Below are 17,980 nucleotides of genomic sequence, written 5' to 3'. Positions count from 1 at the left end.
TTGTGTACTGTTCTGTGTTGCACCATGGTCCTGAAGAAACGTCATTTCATTCCAATGTATACACCCTATATAGAGGAATGACACTTTACTTGACTATTCCACAAAAAAATTTATAAAAAAAAATAATTATAAGTGCTTCCTCACATATACGGAAATAAACAGGAATCCATCAATGTTCACGGATATACCCACTATTCTGCTGATCGGCCTATCGTGTCTGACCACTGAAGAATAATCACTTAAATGTTGGCACATAGCACCACAACACAAACTGTTCAGTGGACTAGTTCAACAAACAGACTTCATATAAAAACCGAAATGAAGGAAAGTCCTTTACTTTCACAATATCTGTTGTTACCCAGATGAGGATAGGTTCCCTTCTGAGCCTGGTTCATCTCAAGGTTTCTTCCTCGTAACATCTTGGGAGATTTTCCTTGCCACCGTCGCCACCGGCTCACTCAATTGGGATAAATTCACACACTTAAAATCTGTATAGCATGTTTGTTTCTATAAAGCTGCTTTGAGACAATGTCCATTGTAAAAAGCACTATACAAATAAAATTGAATTGAATTAAGGAGCACAGAAAAAGAAAAAAAAAATGGATTTCTCTACCAGCAGCAGCAAGGACAGGTTTGTTGTATTAAATGAGGAAAGGAAAAGAGAGTATTATTGGGTATTCTTGAGAAAAGAGAAGAGCAGAGGGCGTTCCATAGATTTAAACAGGAGTTGAAGGTGAATCGTGACCATTTATCAGTACTTCACAGTGTCTGTCGGTCAATTTGAAAGTTTGTTTACCCTGCCGGCTCCTTCGTTGATTAAATCTCGAACGAACTTCTGAAAACCAATTGACCCTGATCATCGTTTGGCCGTGTGTTTACAGTGAGTGTTTTATCGTCCTATTTGCTTTGTTAGAAAAAGAAATAAAATGGTATGCTGTGTTAAAAGATTAAAGTGTTGCAATTTTCTGAATGGTGTTTCTAATATAACATTGTCTGTGCAGTATTCTTGTTTACGTAGCATTGGATAATCTAACAATGTGTATTTTTATCCTTAGTACTGGGGATTCATACACAACCATGTCATCTCGACTGTGGCAGGGGTAGTTGCAGAGACGTGTGATGCAATTTGGTACTGTCTCAAAGATAAACACATGCCATTTCCCACAGATGATGTGTGGAGGAACACTGCTAAGAGGTTCCAAGAAAGATGGAACTTCCCAAATTGTTTTGGAGCAAGGAATGGGGAACATTGTCATTCAGGCCCCTTCAAACTCTGGCTCCCTCTATTTCAGTTATGAAGCTACATTTTCAGCAGTTTTGCTGGTTGTGGTTTATGCTGATTACCGCTTTCTAGTGGTTGACATGGATCGATATGGGAGCAATATTGTTGGGGCAGCTTCTCAAATTCAGCAAGCACTCAGAGATGGAACTTTGAATGTCCCTCCACCAGCTGAACTTAGAGGTGCTCCTGAACTACGAAATGTAAACCATGTCACAGAAGCAGATTAAGCTTTCCCACAAAACCCATACCTCCATACCCTGGACAACACCTCCCCTGGGATGTGAAATTTTTTTTATTACAGGTTGTCATGAGTACGTCACATTTCAGAAACCTGCTTCGGCATCCACAGCCACCGCTTCAGTGTCTTTCAATTTGTTTCAGTGGCATTTTTTTCCAGCGGCATTTCAATTTCAGTCAGCCCCACAGGTGTTGATTCTACAGTAAAAGCAGCCTGTATCCTGTGCAATTATCTGAGGCCATCTCAACAAAACTCGCAAGATGAGCTTCTAGAGGATGACAGCAGTGAGTGCACTGCCTCCACAGAACCACCAACACATTTGCAGGGAAATCTGGCATCCACTGAGGCACAGAACCTTCAAGACAATTATAAAATGTATTTCAACTCCCCTGCTGGGCAAGTTGACTGGCAGTATGAACATGTACACGATGATCTGAGGGGGTAATTAGCCTACCCAAATTTCTTTTAATGTCTAATTTGTTAAATAAACTTAAACTTGACTCACTATTCATTTGTCTTCCTTTGTGTTCCTCATTTGCCAATCTGTATTCCACAGACCCTTGGCCATAAGCATCCCCTCACTCAAGTACCTTTACAATAATAGCAAACATATATGAAAAAAGCTTGGCTTTAAATATTAGCCTCTCATTATCCTAAAGTACAAAAAAAAAGATGGCCACAGGTGCATGTCAGAACCACAAATAGCTCTAACTTTTTCCTATAGAATGTGAAATGTAATCATGAAACTACCAAATAAACATTATCTGAGACATCTTATACTTCTAACCATATTTTACTTTGAAAACTTCTTATTGTATGTGGACTCTACCCAGAAAGGGAAAAAGTTTGTTTTAGCACCATCAAGATGTTAATCTGAATGAAATGTGAAATTTAATGCAATAACAGTAGTGGGACAAAACCAGTTTATTTGTGCAAGATAAATAAAAAGCAGGAGCTGACAGAATGCTCATACTGGGGGGGTGCTCAATGGTAGGACACAGGAGATTGTTGAGATTGGACGAATGTCTGGATGTCCATCCTCCGCTTCATAGAACCTGATGAAAACGCATTTTTACAGAAAACTGCTTTGATGAGGTTAATCTTCTAAAAACTGCTGCCAAGCTTTGCAGGAATAAACGAACATCATGTTCCCTGCACTGCTCTCTAGCCTCCTTAGCTGCCAGGTATCTTTCCACAAAGTCTGGTGTCTCTGGCTGCCCTCTCTTTTTTTTACTTGATAGAACAGGCTCAGAACTCGTAGTGGAAGCCCCCAAACTACAGAAGCTTTGTTTACTCTCATTGCCTCTTCCACTTCACCACCACACTCCTCAATATTGCTGTGAACACTAAAATAAACACACACACACACACACACACACACACACAAGTTACAGCCATGCATTGTGAATGACCATGCCACTCCATAAGTTATCTATGCATTTTAAAAACCTGAATGGTGGTGTACTGTATACAGGTTTCATTGTAGTACTAAGTGCATTTGTTGTTCAATACCAAAAACATGTCAAATGTTATACAATTCACGCATATTGTACATAAATACCATTGTTTATACCTTCGTGGTTCTGTAGAAGCAGTAAGGAACTCCATCTTCACAAATTTCCATGTTTTTTTCTTTTTGGCAGCCTGCCCACTACGACACTCTTTTACGATGATCTCTTTTTTTCCTCGTGTATGCATCTCTTAGGTTTTTCCATTTGGCTTTAACCTCGTCTGTGGCACAACATACAACAGTAAATTAAGATAAGTAAAGTTTACTACTACAACAGAAACACAAACTATCTATTAGGGATCTCACGAGAACCGATACTTCAGTAATAACATTCTTAAAAGGTCACGGTACTTGTTTTTCTGTAGTAGCATATGTACTGTTGGTAATGAAGGAACCAAGGTTGCAATTCTTCCGGAACTGAAGGGGGCAGCAAATGCGCGCAAGTGTTTTAGTCGGTCCACAAGTGGTAAAGAAGAACGCCTACAAGCACACGGAAAAAACTACAGAAGAAGATGGCGACAAGTTTAGCTCTGCCCCGACTCGTCGAGAGGAAAGGTGGTCAGAGTCAAATATGGAAATAGTTCGCATTCGTGGCAGATGACAAACATAATTGATGCTCTGAAGCTGGTGTGCAACCGATGCGATCGTTCATTCAAACAAAATGAGGAAACACCTTGAATTTTGGGAAGCACCTGAAAGACCGTCCTACATTATGTTTGAGGCAGCTGGCATCGTGGCCGTGAAGCCAGCTAACGTTATGCTCCATGTAATGTTTGCGATAGCCAGTTATTTGTTAACAACGCCAACACACTGCAATGTTATGAACTACCTCCTAATGGGCCACCATGCATCGCCATTCAGCCTGTGTCCTGTCAGCTAAATGTAGCCTAATGTCACTAATAATTATTCAAGTGTTAATGCTTTTAATAAATCTTTGTGGCCTGCCACCAAATCAGTGAATTTAAACTAATGCTTGCATTCAGAGTATAAGGGGTGTGTGTGTTTGTAATCATCACTTTATGGGAACACCATGTTTACACACCAACCTCATGGGGACCAAAAACATTATGGGGACAAAAATCCACGTGCTCAAGGGTGATGCACTGAAACGTGTTGAGGAGGCTGTAAATAGATGCGTCACAAATTTTTAGCTTTGGCCCATAACGCATGATCTGGACAGTTTGAAATCGAGGACAGGGTGGACAGTAGTCTGGACCAAGCCCAGCTCATTAGTTCCAGTTATTAGTATTAATCTGTAAAGCGCTTGGCAGTGGTGCGATGCGCTTTGATGCTGTAACTACAGCACGCTCCTTTTAATCTATTTCTCAACACCGCAGCTGAGCTGTGATCTGTCTGTAGAACAGGTTTCTACTCTGCAGAGTTACCATGCACAGATAGTTATTTTCTAACTCAGAAAATCATTAGGGACTGAAAGTCATATATTAACTTTTTCTTTAGAGGTAAAATGCCACGAAGGATCAGCCCCCTGATGCCATACATCATATAACTGCAAAGAGTGACGAGACATCAAAGCTAGAGGTGAAATACATCAGTACAGAGAAAGGTAAGTTTTAGCAGTGTGTATTGATTAAGATAGATCCCTGTCTGACTGATTTTTTTCCTGAAGGATCTCTTGACTTGGGAAAAATCCGAATCATAAAACAGAGGCCAATGAGTCATAATCATGCACTATTGCAGAATTAGGATGCCTAATTAAATAGTTTAACATGATGTAATTATTTTGTGACAGGCCATGGTGTCTTCGCTTTTGCTTCATTTTCCAAAGGTAATTTTGTGGCTCAGTACAGGGGAGAAATTAATGATTTCACTGAGTCTCAGAGAAGAAGAAGAGGATGAAGCCACAATGCATGTTGTATTTATGTTTGATTTCTGGTGGAAGGGAAAAACATGGTAAGATGATCATTTTAATTGATAGATTGTACCATCCAGGTTACATGTAGAATTAAATGATCCACAGAATAAACCTGCATAAAAAAAATTGACAGTCTACATAGTTTTTCTTCAAAGTGTAAATTCATTGTACTTGAAAATTGTAATTGTAAAGTATTTGTCCACTTAAACATTTACATGTCACGGTTAACAATAAAAATTTTGCAGAGCCATCATATTTGTAGAATTTGATGTTGAATATTCGGTCACTGAATACTTTTCTCTTACTCTTGTTGTGTATTAAGTATTGATGCTGCAAAACAAGACGGATCTCTTAGTAGGCTGGTTAATGATGACGCCAAGCACCCAAATTGCAGAATGAAGTGGATGGAAGCCCACATCTTTGTCTGTTTGCTTTAACAGACATTAAAAGGAGGAGATGGAATTACCTACAATTACGGAGGAACAGAGTGGCCTTGGTGTAGCAAGGTATGCAGGGTATCTCCCTCTGTGTTTTCACAATTTCAATATTCAAAAATAAACACTGTTATCAGGTAGTGTTGCAATTAATTCTTGTTGCACAAATGTTGTGCTTGTGTATTAACAATAAAATTACTCAAATCATCATCTAGCCTGCTTCAGCTATTTTACGGCCATGTTTAAGCATTAACTACAAAACAATGTGTGACTGAATGCATTGTAATTATCCCATATCTAAACCTGAAATCATAAACTTAATTCCTATAGTGAAATAATTATTGTTTTTGTAGTGTTTAACAGCATATTTGCTTTCTGTTGCATATTCCTCTTTTAGATTGCACACAATTTTCCAAATGTCTATTAAATTTGCAGATTAAGGAGGACACTGCTGAGAGCAATGGCCAGGAGAAACAGAAGACATCACAGTCTACACCTTTTCTGGATCACAAGTATCAAATTTGTGTAGTTTGCCGGCACTTTTAATCCTGCCTTTCAATCACACCCCTCCATAATTTCCAACATAAGCATCCCCTGGGACTAAGTAGGTTCCCTACTGCATCTTCTCCAAGAAGACTGAGTACTCTTAGTTACTATTTGGTACATATGCACAAACAGCAGTCAGAGTTTTCATTCTTGAAAAGTTCCTGTCTGTAAGTTGCCAGACAAAAACTGCTGTTGGGTGTAAGGGTGTGTGTTTGCTATGTAACTAATGTTTATTCTTACTTTTAGGTAGAACATCTACTCTGAAAAAGAGGAAGGCTTGGGAAGTAAATGAGGTCCATGCAGTGGAGAGACATATGAAGACCTTTATGTCATGTCCCAGTGAAGTTAACCTGTTAAAACTGCATTAGATCTGAGCCTTTAGCTCTTAGAGATAGAGAATGGCAAAGTGTCAAATTCTATGTCTACAACTACATCGTAGCTTACAAGAGATAAACAAAAATTAAATAACACCTTACATTACCGTAGTAATGCTTTAATAATAAGTTACGTTACATCTTTAGCCTTTTACTTTGTAATGAACCAATCAGTATTTACTTCATAATAAACTAATCATGAACAAATCAGGCATTTAAAATATCCATTAGAATCTTTACCTACACATTTATATTGGGCGTGGAAGATGGCAGCGCATACACAACGCAAGGCTAAGCGTCTTACCAGATTTCAGATAATAGTGATAATTTACCTGGTTACTCCTCACATGCTCGCTAGTTTCAGTTCTGCGAACTTCATTTACAGCAGACAGACTTTTGGACATCAACTATTGGTGTTCCAACATAACTTTGGACTATCCTTTTGATTTCGGCGATCTCCCTCCGGACCTACAGAGAACACCGTAGTCTAGCATTTCACTCATACCGGGCAGAAGTGCACGTCGGTGGCGTAGAGACTGTAAACGAAGGCGGGGGAAGCTTGGAGGGCTGTGTGCTAAGCTAACGCTAAACCCACATCGCCCAGCTCTTCCAAGCAACTTTCTCGCCAAATCAAGGTTAAAAAAGTTTTCAAGTTCAAGGTTTGCTTCTATCTTTCTCATTTGTAAGTCGCTTTGGATAAAAGCATCTGCTAAGTGAATAAATGTAAAATGTAAGTGCTATATAAGTGCAGACCATTTACCATTCACGGAAACATGGCTATGCAATGATGTGCCAAACAACGTGGTGGACTTGGATGGGCGCTCTATCTTCAGGGCCAACAGAGTGGCAGCTACATCAGGTAAAAGCAAGGGCGGTGGAGTATGCATTTATGCTTCTCATATAATTGCTATGCTGACAACACCCAGCTCTATTTGTCCTTCCAGCCTGACGATCCATCGGTCTCTGTACGCATCTCTGCTTGCCTGTCGGACATCCCGGTCTGGACGGGGGAACACCATCTTAAGCTCAACCTGGCAAGATCTGAGCTTCTCGTCATCCCAGCCTGTCCCTCAATCGACCACAACCTCACTGTACAGCTCAGCTCAACCACACTCAAGCCAACCAGGACGGCCAGGAACCTTGGGGTGATTCTTGATGACAGCTCGACCTTTACGGACCACATCTCAACAACTGCACGGTCCTGTAGGTTCATCCTGTACAACATCAAGAAAGTTAGACCCTACCTCACCGAACAGGCTGCACAGATACTAGTCCAGGCTCTTATCTCAAAACTGGACTACTGATTCAGAATGCTGCAGCATGCCTTGTCTTCAACCAGCCCAAGAGAACCCATGTCACACCCCTCTTCATCTTCCCCCACTGGCTTCCTGTAGCCGCCCGCATCAAATTCAAGGCCTTGATGCTCACCTACAAGACCTTGTCTGGATCAGTACCCTCCTACCTCAACTCTCCTCAACTCTCAAGGGTTACGTTCCCCTCACGCAATCTGCGATCGATTAGCGACCGACGTTTAGTAGTTCCTACTCAGCGTGGCTCAAGGTCCCTTTCCAGAACCTTCAAACTAACCGTTCCTCAGTGGTGGAATGAACTTCCAACCTCAATCTGGACCGCAGAATCTCTCACCATCTTCAAAAAACAGCTAAAGACCCACCTCTCCCGTGAACACCTAGCCAACTCATTTAAAAAACTTTTTTAAAAAAAGTTACACACTTGCACCTCTACTCTGCACACTTTGCTTCTTCTGGAACTCAATTAATGGATCTTGTATGGTAGCATTACTCGTATTCTCTGCTTGATATATCGCTTTGCTTGTATTTTCTCATCTGTAAGTCCCTTTGGATAAAAGCGTCTGCTAAATGAATGAATGTAAATGTAAATTTATGTAAACAAAACATGGTGCACAGACTGTCATTGTTAATACCCACTGCTCTGTTGATCTGGAGTTCCTGATTATTAAGTGCAGGCCATTCTACCTACCACGTGAGTTTACGTGCATCATTGCTGTAGCAGTCTATGCTCCACCGGATGCTAATGCAAAAGTGGCCATGAAAGAAGTTTGGGCTACTATTAGCAAGCTACAAACCTTGCACCCAGATGGGGCCTTCATTGTCACTGAGAACTTTATTCACTGCACCTTAAAATATGTTCTCTCGAAATTTAATCAGAAATTTCATCGTCTGTTTCACAAGAGGGCATTAAACATTGGACCATGTATACACCAGTGTGATTGATGCCTACAAAGTCACATCCCTCCCCGACCTAGAGCAGTCAAATATCTTTTTGTTCCTGCTGCCCAAGTACACCCCGGTCATCAAACGTGTGAAACCCATAATGAGGACCGTTAAGATCCGGCTGGAAGGTGCTGACTCCATTCTAGAGCACCAGTTCCAACACACAGACTGGAACATGTTTGCTACCCAGGCCACCACGAACACACAGATTAACATTGGTACTTACACCGAGTGTGTGGGCAGAGTTACAACACAAAAAAAGAAGCCCTGGATGAATGGAGAGGTTCGCCTCAGGTCTGGAGATCAGGAGGCTTACAGCTCTGCCAGGACCAATCTGAGGAGGGGAATCTGCCAGGCCAAACATACATATAAACTGAGGATTGAAGAGCACTTCAACTCCTCAGATCCCCAGCCTATGTGGCAAGGCATACAGACCCTGACGGACTTCAAAACACTCAGCACAGTGCCTCCCTCCAACTCTGCCTCCATCCCTGACGAGCTCAACCACTTCTATGCTTGCTACGACAGAGACAACAAGGAGACCCCCATCAAAGTGGTTCTCCCACCAGGTGATCAGCCTCTCACACTCTCCATCACAGATGTTTGCTATACTTTGAGCAAGGTGAATGCACGGAAGGCAGCTGGCCCAGATGGAATACCTGGGCGAGTGCTCAGAGCCTGTGCGGTGCAGCTGGCTGGGGTCTTTACGGACATTTTCAATCTGTCCCTGGCTCAGGCAACAGTCCCCACCAGTTTGAAGACTGCCACCATTGTGCCAGTACCAAAGCACTCCACTGCCTCGGCCCTCAATAACTTCAGTCCGGTTGCACTCACCCCCTCATTGCAAAGTGCTTCAAGAAACTGGTCCAATCACACAATCCTGTCTCCCTGCCACATTGGCTCCACATCAGTTTGCCTATCGCCGCAACAGAGGACGCCATCTCTACGGCACTCCACTCTGCATTGACCCATCTAGACAGTCGAAACTCGTACGTCAGAATGCTGTTCGTTGACTTCAGTTCAGCATTTAACACTGTAATCCCCTCCAAGTTGATCTCCAAGCTCAGCCAGCTTGGTATCAGCACTTCACTCTGCAACTGGACTCTCTAACCAACAGGCCCCAAGTCGGTTAAGTTAAACAACCTCTCCGCCTCCATCACCCTGAACACCGGCATGCCACAAGGCTGTGTGCTGAGCCCACTTCTGTACTCCCTGTTCATCCATGACTGCGCTACCCTTTATGGCTCCAACTCCATAATCAAGATCACAGATGAAACCACGGTGATAGGCCTGATCAAGGACGACAAAGACGGCCTATAGAGATGAGGTTCAGCACTTGGCCAGGTGTTGTGCCACAAATGACCTGGAAATTATCAAGATGACGAAAGAGATTATCGTGGACTTCAGGCGGACTGCAAGCCAAGCACTCACCCCCATCTACATCAAAAGGAGCTGTGGTGCAGCGTGTGCCTGGTTTCAAGTTCCTTGGCATCCACATCTCAGATCTCACCTCATCCCTTAACACCTCCACCATAGTCAAAAAGCACAGCAGTGCCTTTACTTCCTAAGGAGCCTCAAGAAAGCACACCTGTGTCCTAGGATCCTGGTGGACTTCTATCGCTGTACCATTGAGAGCATACTCACTAACCGCACCTCAGTCTGGTATGGCAATTGCTCCGCTTCCGACCGCAAAGAACTCCAGCGGGTAGTTAAAACTGCCTAACGAATAACCGGCGACCAGCTACCCACCATTGAGAACATCTACTGCAAGCGTTGCCTGGGACTGGCAAAAATCATTAATGATGCCTCCCACCCTAACAATGGACTTTTCACCCTCCTCCCTTCCGGTAGGCTCAACAGGAGTCTACATTCCCACACAAGTAGGCTCAGGAAGAGCTTCTTCCCTGTGGCTGTGACCCTGCTAAACTCAAACCCTCCACTCAAATCTGCACAGTACTTTATTGGACAGTTACTTGCACTATCTGAACAACCTCACTGTTTAACCATGTTCTGTACATATATCATCCAACTGCACATACGTTGATGTTCATACTGTACATACTTCTCTGCAATCCCTGTCTATATTTTAATATATTCACTGATACTGTATTTTTGTAACTCCACTATACATATTACTTGTATTGCATTTATGCTGCAATACTTACTCCTGTACTTTCTCTCATTATATATATAAAAAATTCTTGCACTTCTGGTTAGATGCTAACTGCATTTCATTAGATCTGTGCTTGTACTCTGCTTAATGACAATAAAGTTGAATCTAATCTAGAATTAGATCACATTTTAGGTCGCCTTCTTCCAGTGGGTCCTTATGCAGTTGGCTGACAAGTTCATGAGTAAGCCTACTGGGCAATAAAAACCTTCAGTGTGCTACCCATTTACATGTTTACACCGCCTGGAATCAAAATTAGCTACCTCAATGTACATTATTAAGTTGTTAACGTCACTTTTTAGCTTAGTCAGTTAAGTGGATAATACAGAATAAAGGAAAATGTGTTTCACATTTGGGGTTCTGTCTTTGCATCACTGTGTTTGGCTAGTATCTTTATTTTTCTCAATATGTTCAACTTTGAGGTGGCTATGTGCAGTAAGCAGGAGTGTTTATGTGTCAGCTTTGCATCAAACTTTATTTTGCTTGGTATAGGTTTCCACATCTTCCTGATTCTGGAAAGATTACCTGTGTTTGCTAATGAACGTGCAATGTAAAAGGTGTAAGGCGATTGTAGGGGTTAAAATTCAGCAGACTGATGGTGTTTAGGTTGTTGAAAATATTATTGATGCTTCTAATACTTTAATGCAATTTGTTTATAATGGTTAATTATGAAGTAAAAGCTAGTCAAGATTGCTTAATTATAGAATGCTCACAGTGTTCACTGTTACTGAGCATATTTATTTGCTTTTGGATGTAGATGTAATTTTTTAGTTTGTAGTTTCAACTAACACGTACAAATAAGAAGTGTGCTTAACAGCTTTGTAGTACTCTAAATGAGTCCAAGGCTTAGGGTTAAATGGCACATGTGAGCTTAGTAGTTCTGCACTTTAATGGGCAAATATTTGTTGACTTTTACAGTCAAGAAACTCAAGACTCAAGTTGTCTTTATAATGTAGAATAGACGGGTTTTCTTCACCTGACTGAATTTTTCACTTGATTAGAGTTCCAGACCAATAAATAAATCCTTCATGTAGCTAAAATATCAAAAGGATGTGTGTCATTTTGACTTTCCAAAATGACCGAGGATAATGTTAATTTGTGATGCATGGCTGTTTTCACTATTCACTTTTGTTGCCAGCAGTTTAGACATTAATGGCTGTGTGTTGAGTTATTTTGAGGGGACAGCAAATTTACACTGTTACACAAGCTGGACACACACTACTTTACATTGTAGCAAAGTGTCATTTCTTCAGTGTTGTCACATTAAAAGACAATCAAATATTTACAAAAATGTGAAGGGTTTACTCACTTTTGTGAGATACTGTACATCATATCTGCTTTACAGACAGCATTCTAAATTGGACATACTTGGTTTGTAATTTTGTACAAGTTAAATACACAATTTTGTTTTTTTTTTAAACCATGTCCCCTTGCTTTCTAAACAACCTGATCTGTGTGTATACAAATGAGCTTCTTGTGATGTCCCCACTACAACATGCAAACCAGCTAATTTGCTGGGTATGCAAATTAGGTTCCCATTAGGTGTGAAAAAACCAAGCACAGAAACTGAGATTTAAATCCAGAATTTGAGGTGGTGTTCTCAGGCTTAAATTACACATGCCTGATCCCCCCCCAACACACACACACATCTGTAGGACCTCAGGAAAGTGGTGTCCCCACAACACATGGGTGGGACTACTGATCCCAGAATGTTATATTTACAAGAGCGTGTGTGTAATTAGGAGTGCACCTTAGCAATTGTAGCCTCCACTGTTTAGTCACTGTCGGTGTTTGTTAACTAAATCTCTCTGCCAGTATTAGCCAGAGGAGGATGTCCACCAGGAGTTTTTCATTTTATTTGTAAATTTAAAAAATTTATTTTTAACCACACCGTGGCATCAACTTTCGTATCATGTACTTTTGGTGGTATCGGTAACGACTACTAGATTTTTGGTATTGTGACATCCCTACTATCTATAATGCTTACAACTTTAGTAAGATATTACACTCGCCATCAACTCCCATTTTCTCTGCAATTCTCTGCCACAGAACTTTTGTCGATGTGCTGTGACTTATCAAAAAGTTCTCTGTTCTCAAAAATCACAACCATTCTCCTCTCTCTTTTCAGAATAGTCTTCAGTGTTTACTGAAAACAGCTTTCTGTGCTATAGCGTCACTAATCTTGTCCTTTTGTGCAATTTTTACACACACACACACACACACACACTGTTTTGTTTGTTTGTCTCTCGTTCAGCGAGAGTAATGTTGCAGGACCTACTATGAGACTCTGCAAAAGGAAGTATTAAGGTCTTTCGACTTGAAAAGGCCCAGCTAAGAAACAGCGAAGAAAAAGAAAAGTAAGATAAGAAATTGGCTAAGCATTTAACTGGTTAAATAATTGTTTTGCAGTTGCTGGAGACCAGGTCCAGGGTCAAACAGACTCCGAGAGGGACCTGTGGCAGACTGCAACATTAAAAATGATGTCTGATGAGGACAATGAAATTATTAATGGAAGTCCAGTGAGGGTAGAGATCTCCACCAGACAGGACAGCAGAGTTGTCAGTCTCTGCCATGAGAGAATTTATTTGAATGCAGCAGCACATTGAAAGTTGGCTATATGTCCATTTTTATACATTTTGCTTTATGATCCCTGTAATTTTTTTTGTACTCTCTTTGCATTTGTTCAGTTTTATTTTTATATTGCTGCAACCAATGCCTACATTCTCCACAAAGAACTCATGCAACAGGACAGCATGACCCACAAGGCTAACATTGATTAGCTCATGGCACAGCTGTGAGGTGTGACACAGAAAACCCCTACTAAGAAAGCCAGTGGTGTTCATGTTACAGTTCCTGGGGCTGAGCTTGGCACTGACCGCAGGGTGAAGGCTACCGCTGGCCGAAAGACCTGTGTACATTGCAGGATACATGAGGGAAAACAAACAAAATCCCCATGGAAGTGCAAAGCATGTGATGTCTTCCTTTGCCTTCAACGAGACAGAAACTGTTTTGAAGATTGGCATCCTGATCAGGACTGACAATTAATTGTTCTTTTATTCATCTTATTTTGTAGTATTCCATTGCATGTTTGGGGTTGAACACAGCATTTTCAATAAACTGTACAAAGGATTTTATTGGCTCTTCTTTCCTTACAATTCACACTGACCTGATGGGTGTGGGAGACACTGACATCCCAGATGAGTAATTACCTTTGTCAGTGGGGAGGGGAACTATTACAGGTGTTGACACCCATCTCATCAATATTCATTGTGTAAGCCACTGGCTTTGAAAAATAAATAAATAGTGTCACTTCAAAGTTCTACAAATTTTGTAGTCTAACCACATGACATTTCTGCATGATTTAATCACTTATGTGTAGCCAACACCTATGTTTACAAGGTTCAGAGCTCAAGTGTCTTGTCAAAAATGTTTATAATGTGTGTATAATGTGTTTATTATCACAGTATCCCCACCACCTCTGAAAATAGGTTTTTGAAAAGTGTAAGTGTACAGTTGATTTAAACAAAACCTATATTCATGACATTTTTATTGCTCTCAAATTACTGTTGGGGAGTTTGTAGTAAACATGCATATGTAGCAATTTCGGCTTAATGATTTTTAGATAGGTGAAATATTAAAATGTAAAGGCATGTCAGACTACCTCAAAAGTGTCAAAGGCCTAAGACTGTAGAGAGTTAAAAGATTAGACAATTCTCACTTCCATTTTGGTGCATTTGGTTGGGGTCTATCTGCATAGCTGGTCTATAACCAATAAAGTCACTAGGCTATGAGGACATAGGGTGGGCTAAATTTATAATGCAAGTAATTAAAATCAATCACTGTCAATGTGTGTAGGTACCCAATAGCTCTCAGAGTTGGTGGTGGGTTTCAAAGCAGACAATCCAGTTTGATATCAATGACCAATAGGGGAGAGCAGAGTGGCAAAAAGGTGTGAAACAGTGACCTTTGAGGTGTGAATGTCCCTGGACAAAATCCTAAAGAAACTAAAGAAAATCACTAACCTAGCTAACGTACACAGATATTCATGTACTGAATTAAATTACGTTAGCCAGCGTAGTTAGTTGACGTTAAATAACGATATCTCAACTGAACTAATGCTAGTATCTAAATTTTGCTTGTATTTTCTCATTTGTAAGTCACTTTGGATAAAAGCATCTGCTAAATGAATAAATGTAAACAAAGTTAGGCTGTGTTCACACGATATCTTTTTCTAATGAAAACCTCTGGGCAAAGAGTTTTCATATATATATATATTTTTTTTAAAAAGCCGATTTATAATGCAGGAGAGCGTGTCCCAAAAGCAGCTCAGGGCATTCTTGAAAACACACTGTCTACTCCACAGGATTATTCTGTACAACAGGTGCTGACTGCTTCAAAAAAAGCAGTTGGGTGTGAACACACCCGTAGGTAGCTTCTCCAAATACTTTCGGGTTGTGGGGCTTCCCCCCCGTGACTGGCCCAGACACATTTCTACTGCGTTCCTGCAGTGTGAGAACCAGTCACAGACACTGATGCAAATCCTCATCTAGATGGTCATGTAGTGTGATTTTTTCCTTATCTGCCTACAAACTTTGCATATTTCATGAGCTCAGATATCAACACTTTACTCAGGTTTGAGGACTACATCTTTAAAAATCAGTTTCATGACACTCCTCTGTTTTTGTTTTCCTAGACTGCTCTTTGTTTGTTCCCTTTCCTGTAAATTCTAGGTTTTCTTCATGTAACACTGCCCCCTAATGTCCACACTTAAGTCCAGTGCAGGTACAAAAATTTGGATACGGATGCGAGACCATGATTCATGAGATCATGATACTTGATGTTTCTACGATACATGATGCAAAATCACAATATATACTTTAGCTAACAAACATTCAATCGAGTTTGATACTTTTCTTCAGTTAAAAAAAATTAAATACCTCAAATCAATGGCATCCATTCAGTACCTTTTAATTTCTTAAAAATGTTATTTAAAAAAGGTTTAATTAAAAAAAATAAAAATACATCATACCAAAGATCGCGGAAAACCGTATCACAATTATTTAATCACGATATTGATATATCGCCCGGCCCTACTGCAGATACGCACTCGCAGGAGTATAAGTCAATCCTGAGTGAGACTTTACTGAACAGAAAGAAAGCAAGGTAGTAAAATACAAAACACTAACCAAAAGGTCATCATGTTATTGACTTCTCACACAAACAAATTGTTACTCATTATTAAGCTTTACCTGTGAAGGAGCAGGATCAGGGGCCCGAGACTTTCTGGAGGAACGCGGTCTGTCTCCTGCTGATCTCATTATAACACCTCTAAACAAACATTATTCATCATCAATATTATTTTTTTATGTAGTACTTGTACATTTTTACAAAAATTAAGAGACAATTTAGAGCCATTCTTTCACCGCAAAATCGAATTGATGTTCATTTTCATGTTAATTGGGGTTTTGTTGTTAATAAGTTGGGGGGGGGAATAAAAATTAACCTGAAAAATTTCTGATTTCAGTTATCTAATTGTATATTGATTATTTTTATCGTGATTAGAGGAAGCTGGTCGAAAGGTGTTAAAGTTCAAGTTATTCAAATACTTTACACATTAAATATAAATGAATATATTAGCTACCTGCTCTTCTGCACAATTAAAACAACTCGCTAAGGCTGAAATATAAATCTCTCCTCCTCGGATAAATAGTGCACTAGTTAGGGTGTACATGACATTACGTCAAGCCCCGTGTAGTGCATTTACCCAGGAAGTAAAGATCCATTTAGGATTCAGCCACTAATCGTTAGCTTCAGTTCAACTTACCTCAGGTTTTGAAGCAGAACGGCGTTTTACAACTTCAAAATCCGACACAACCACCAGCTTTTATTTTTAACACAATCTGTTCTAACTATGAAATATTGTAACGTAGAAATGATTAGCTTGGTCAGATAGCAGCTGTCACAGGAGAAAACAGTCTTCTTCTGTGTTTTCTGGCGGCTGGAGAAGCAGCTATCGGGCGTGTTACCGCCACCACCTGGACTGGAGAGTAACTACAGCTTGGAGGAGGTCTACTCTAACAAACTCCCAATCACAAATCTCATTTGAAGAAACGAAAAAAAGAAAAGAAAAAACAAAACACATACCATGTAATAAATTGTTTGTCAAATGTCAAGAATTATGTTACTTGGCATTAGATCTTTAAACAATGAGCACCCTTTTTTGTTCCAATTAAACATTGAAATATTGAGTGTAACCACTGAAATTACAACTCTATAGTGTTTATTCTTCTATGATTGACTTGAATATTGCAAAAAAAAGAGGCAAGTTTTGCAGACGCTGACCCCTAACACACAAAAAGTGAAAAAAGTGATCAGTAGGAAACAGCATGTGGATAGAGAAGTCAAAAGGCAGTTGCAGGAGTTATGGAGAGTAGCAGTGTTTCCAAAAGCTACTGTATAAGCTTTTAATACATTTCTCTGATCTGTTATCAGGGTAACATGAAAACCTTAAAAAAGGTTCCCATGTGGACTAGTGGCTAGCATGCAGCACTCTCACTACCATGACCAGAGTTCAATTCCCCTTCAGTAAACTATTAATTACACCCCAGATGTGGGCCACTTCAGGCACTGATGGCCTTCTTGTCGCCTGGACAATATGGATACGAGCCTGAAATTGCCCAGAAGTAAAATAGCAAATATGGCCCAAATAGCATGTGGGCCATTTTAGGCAAAGATGTGGTGCTCACGGCAACGTGTAATCTGGATGTGACCCTAAAGTGTGGTAAATACTGAATATGGCCCAAATATCAGAAAACAAGATGTGGGGCACCTTTGGCAAAAATGTGGCACAGTCAACAAAAGCTAATCTGGGTGTAAACCAAAAGTGGCCCACATATGTAGCAGCAAATGTGGCCCAGTTATCTTAAAGTTCATCTGGCATTTGTGCCGTTTTTACTCTGCTATGATGAGGCCTAAATCCTGACTGATACATAAGAATAACATTCATGGAATGTAAGTAGGAGCCTAGCTGCTGTGCTACAACCTTTTCTAATATCTTGGAGATAAAGGGGAGATTTGATATTGGTCTATAGCTCGACAGTTGACAGGGGTTGAGGTCAGGTTTTTTAAATCAGGGGTTTAATAACTGCTAGTTTAAATGATTTAGGTATCTAGCCAGTGCTAAGGGAAGAATTGATTATTTTTAAAAGGGGTTTGATTACATCTGGAATAATCTGTTTAAAGAAACTTGTAGGTAATCGATCTAGTATAAAAGTTGATCATTTTGCTAAAGAGATTAATGA

At 40.3% G+C, this 17,980-nt stretch overlaps 1 protein-coding gene across 2 annotated transcripts in view; it reads right to left on the bottom strand.

Annotated features, from left to right (window-relative positions):
• Positions 1–17,514, bottom strand: part of LOC128609299 (histone-lysine N-methyltransferase PRDM9) — a 31,223-nt gene extending 13,709 nt beyond the window's left edge. The window contains exons 1-3 of one of the 2 annotated variants that reach the window (XM_053627825.1): positions 16,504–17,514; positions 15,929–16,007; positions 3,094–3,251 (exon numbers count right to left, since the gene is read on the bottom strand). In XM_053627825.1, the coding sequence (XP_053483800.1) occupies positions 3,094–3,144 (51 nt within the window). In that variant the 5' untranslated portion in view covers positions 3,145–3,251; positions 15,929–16,007; positions 16,504–17,514. The remainder of the gene's footprint in view (positions 1–3,093; positions 3,252–15,928; positions 16,008–16,503) is intronic. The other variant, XM_053627824.1, reaches the window with a different exon arrangement.
• Positions 17,515–17,980: the final 466 nt, after the last annotated feature.

The sequence above is a fragment of the Ictalurus furcatus genome, chromosome 6, assembly GCF_023375685.1.
Source record: "Ictalurus furcatus strain D&B chromosome 6, Billie_1.0, whole genome shotgun sequence".
Lineage (NCBI taxonomy): Eukaryota > Metazoa > Chordata > Actinopteri > Siluriformes > Ictaluridae > Ictalurus > Ictalurus furcatus.
Note: the sequence above shows the minus strand (reverse complement) of the source record. Positions and strands in the feature narration are given on the sequence as shown.